The 4,442-nt window shown below is 36.0% G+C and overlaps 1 protein-coding gene across 1 annotated transcript; it reads left to right on the top strand.

The window, feature by feature from the left end:
* Window positions 1-1,626: 1,626 nt before the first annotated feature.
* LOC133819760 (9-cis-epoxycarotenoid dioxygenase NCED6, chloroplastic) lies at window positions 1,627-3,843 on the top strand. The gene has a single exon (XM_062253093.1). It carries the CDS (start codon window positions 1,732-1,734, stop codon window positions 3,604-3,606), a length of 1,875 nt encoding a protein of 624 aa, XP_062109077.1. The 5' UTR covers window positions 1,627-1,731; the 3' UTR covers window positions 3,607-3,843.
* Window positions 3,844-4,442: the final 599 nt, after the last annotated feature.

Raw genomic sequence — 4,442 nt, 5'->3', positions numbered from 1 at the left:
TAGGGTTTATAGCTTTGTGTGCGCTTCAATGTTTGTATATGTATTTATATAGAGTTGTTATGGATAATGTGTTATGTCAAAACTAATAATGCCATAACACATACTATATTTATCTTTGAAATATTCAATATATATAATATGTATATGTTAATGTTGTTAACTTGTTATAGATCTGCGGAGGGATTAGGGTTTCTCCATTCCCAACGGTTGAAATATTTTGTTTATTTGTGATATGTTGAGTACATTATAGTTGAATCTTCTCAATAAAATCTTCTTATTAGTACGTATAACAATGATTGAACGGAATGGCACGCTAATCATAGCACTTTTAAATTATGTTTTGCATGGTATTTTGACATAATATATATTATTCGAATATAATGTAAAATATACATTAATAAAAAATTCAATTGGAATTTTTAGATTTCATTTTATATATATATAAAACTGTTTTCCTACTCTATCTTTTCCTAAACATATTACTAATTCTTTGTCGTATGTATTTAATAAAATCATAAAGAAAAATTAATATGTATGCAATGTGGAGCCAAGGAGACTAGAGGCCCCTAATTTTTTTAACATTTTAATATAATATATATTAAAAATTTAAATATATATTAAAAATTTAAATATATATGTATAAATCTTGGCACCCCTTAAATTAAAATAAAATTATAAAATTATTTATAATTTATATTAAGAAAAGAATTTAATTAGCTCCCCCTACCTTTATAATATATACATATACATGGAGATTCTTCTAGAAGGGATTCAAAGAGAGTCTCATCGGTGGGGCTTTTGTGTATTCCCGACTCCTAAATAATTTTCGGTGTGATTTTTTTTATTACCGTGTATTTTGTAATTATTTAGAGAATCCTGCAATTTTTTCAAAAAATTCTGAATAATTTACAGCGCTGAAAACTATATATGATGTTTATATGGTAGGGGCTAAAAAAAATGCGCACCCGTGCACCTTTTTTGTGTTCTCCTACCATGAACAATTTTCGGTGCCATTTTTTTATGACCGAGTCTATTATAGTTATTTAAAACATCCTGCAAATTTTCAGATAATTCCGAATAATTTACAGTATCGAAACTAAGTTCAAACATATTGTTTTTCATGCGCATAAAAAAATTAGTAACGCGTGCAACAACTTGTTTAAATTTTGTTTTTGATACTATAAATTATTCGAAAATTTTCAAATATTTGTACGATGTTCTAAATAAATAGAATAAACACAGTTATAAAAAAACGCGCTTAAAAAACAATTCTAAGGAAGGTGAACACAAAAAATAATAGCCTATCAAAGAAAAACCATATATGCATATATGTTGTATGTATGAATGGAATATATGATAAAAGTTGCATAATCGATGGTACTTTTTAAACCATAAACTAATATTTTTCATTATATTGATTTTTTTTAATATATATAAAATGAAATTACTTTTCCATGAATATACGTGTTGGTTTCTATGATTTGCTGGCACCCCACTTATAATGGTCTCCTTCATTTTAGTTTATTCTAACACGTAATAATAATATTAATAATTAATAAAACTAATTTTTTTTTCACTCTCTATATATAGACATATATATAGAAAGAATCATATACTACAAACCAACAAACAAACCACCACGATTCCAACTTCTCCATCCAAATTCGATCATTACACTTCTTCTTCCTCATCTCTTTTCTCACACTGAATAATCTTTGGTCTTTATCAGCCATGCAAGGCTCTCTGCACTTCCCGGCCACCCCAACTACTCCAAAAGTAGCCTTTTCTCAAAGCTCAAACTCCTCTCCTTTCATATCATGTAAAATCCTTATAAACCCTTCTAGAAAAACTACTACTCTCCCCCGGGAAACAACCAAACCGGCGCCGTTTAGGGCTCCGTCACCACCACTCGAAGTTACTAAACCACTGCCCAGAACACCAAAACCAAAGCCCAAACCCACTCTTCCTTTAACTCATCTGAACCCGGTTCAGAAGCTAGTAGCCTCGGTGCTCGACACAATAGAGAGCTCGCTAATAGCGCCAATGGAGAAAAACCATAAACTGCCTGAAACGGTCGACCCGGCGGTTCAGTTATCTGGGAATTTCGCCCCGGTTCGAGAGTTTCCGGTTCAGAAGGGACTCGAAGTGACTGGTCAAATCCCGGCGTGCTTACGTGGCGTTTACTTAAGGAACGGGGCTAATCCCCTGTTCGCGCCCTCAGCTGGGCATCACTTGTTCGACGGCGACGGTATGATACACGCCGTCAAGCTCGAAGCCGGCAACCGAGCTAGCTACAGTTGCAGGTACACGCGCACCAACCGGCTCCAGCAAGAAGCCAAGCTGGGTCGCTCCGTTTTTCCCAAGCCGATTGGGGAGCTGCATGGACACTCCGGCTTGGCTCGGCTCGCGCTGTACTTAGCTCGAGCTGGGATCGGCTTAATCGACACGTCGAGAGGAACCGGCGTGGCCAACGCTGGGCTCGTTTATTTTAACGGCCGGCTGTTGGCTATGTCCGAGGATGATCTTCCGTACCACGTTAAGATCAAGGGAGATGGCGACCTCGAGACGATCGAACGGTTCGATTTCGAGGACCAGCTCTTTTGTCCAATGATCGCGCATCCCAAGGTGGACCCCGAGACGGGTGAGCTCCACGCGCTGAGCTACGATGTGGTTAAGAAACCGTACCTGAAGTACTTCAGGTTCGACACGTGCGGAAAAAAGACACGTGACATGGGAATCAAGTTGGAACAACCTACGATGATACATGACTTCGCCATAACGAAGAACCACGTTGTGGTTCCAGACCACCAGGTGGTTTTCAAGCTATCCGAAATGATTCGGGGCGGGTCGCCCGTAGTTTACGACCGGAGCAAGACCGCCCGGTTCGGTGTTTTGCCGAAATCCGAAGTTGACGGGTCGGGTATCCAGTGGGTCGACGTGGGAAACTGCTTCTGCTTTCATTTATGGAATGCATGGGAGGAAACTTCCACTAATGGTGAGAATATCGTGGTTGTGATCGGGTCGTGCATGAACCCGCCCGATTCGATTTTCAACGAGAACCGAAACGAACCGCTTCGGAGCGAGTTGACCGAGATTCGACTCAACATGGTGACTCGGGAATCGACTCAGCGAGTGATATTGCCGGGAGTGAATTTGGAAGCTGGGCAGGTGAATAGAGAGCTGTTAGGGCAAAAAACTAAGTACGTGTACTTGGCCATAGCCGAGCCGTGGCCGAGGTGTTCGGGCATTGCCAAGGTGGATTTGGAAACCGGTGAGGTCACCAAGCACGTGTACGGGGCCGGCCGGTTCGGTGGTGAACCGTTTTACGTGGCGGAGAAGAGAAAGAGAAGTAGTGAGGATGATGATGATGATGATTATATTAAAAATGGATTAATTAACACTAATGATGATGATTATGGTAGTGAAGATGTAGATGATGGGTACTTAGTGGGTTTTGTGAGAAATGAGAATGAGGAGAAATCAGAACTGGTGATTGTGAAAGCTTCGAATATGGAGGAAGTTGCTTCGGTGAAGTTACCATCTAGGGTTCCTTATGGGTTTCATGGAACGTTCGTTAGTGCACAGGATTTAGTTGAACAGGTTTAAAAGTAGCTATAAATATATATATATATATATATGATCATAATGTTATATATGTATACCTAATATTTAGATTAACCTAATATATAATTAAGTTGTACGTGTAATACATAATATATATACTAAATATTGTTAATTGTGTATAATATCATGTATCTTTTAGTTGTTTTCTTGCCATTTCAAGTAAATTTTGTTGTATTTATCATTTTTTTTTTAATAAATCAAGAGTAAATTTTAATATAATTTCGTTGTGAATTAAAGGGGAAAAAAAGAAGAAGGGAAAGATATCATGTACAAGCATCGTAGAGAGTCAGAAGATTTAATTAATGAATACTCTACATTGATAGTGAACCTACTCTTACTGATGTAATTAAATATCGAGTTCTACTTATTTAAATTTTTATATCCAGTAACTTTAACGTATCAAATAATAACACTTCATTAGATCATATATATCAATACTAAAATGCTAATAATGCTATTAGATATAATTAAATTAGGAAATTACAAATAGAGACTCTTGAGTTGAGTTTGAAAAGAGCTTATCTAGGGTTATATAAGTACAAATATATACATTTGAATGTATATAAATATATATGATTATAAATGTATTGTCTAGACTAGAGAGAATAAATATATTTGCATGCGTTGGTTCAAGACTCACTTATATGCACTAAAATATATCATGAGTGTACTACAAAAGAAGAGTACAAAATGATTGCATATATAAATAGAAAAAAAATATTCCTTCTTCACTGAATGAAAATTTATATAATCACAATAAATTATAATTTTTATAACTAATATTTTTTTAAAAAAAAGTTAGAAGAAAGTAGTATTAA

This window comes from Humulus lupulus, chromosome 2 (assembly GCF_963169125.1).
Source record: "Humulus lupulus chromosome 2, drHumLupu1.1, whole genome shotgun sequence".
Taxonomy (NCBI): domain Eukaryota; kingdom Viridiplantae; phylum Streptophyta; class Magnoliopsida; order Rosales; family Cannabaceae; genus Humulus; species Humulus lupulus.
This window is presented reverse-complemented; position numbering and strand designations above follow the sequence as displayed.

What these genes read in the sequence shown, in the direction of transcription:
- LOC133819760 (XM_062253093.1), top strand. Translation starts at nt 1,732, where the DNA reads ATGCAAGGCTCTCTGCACTTCCCGGCCACCCCAACTACTCCAAAAGTA.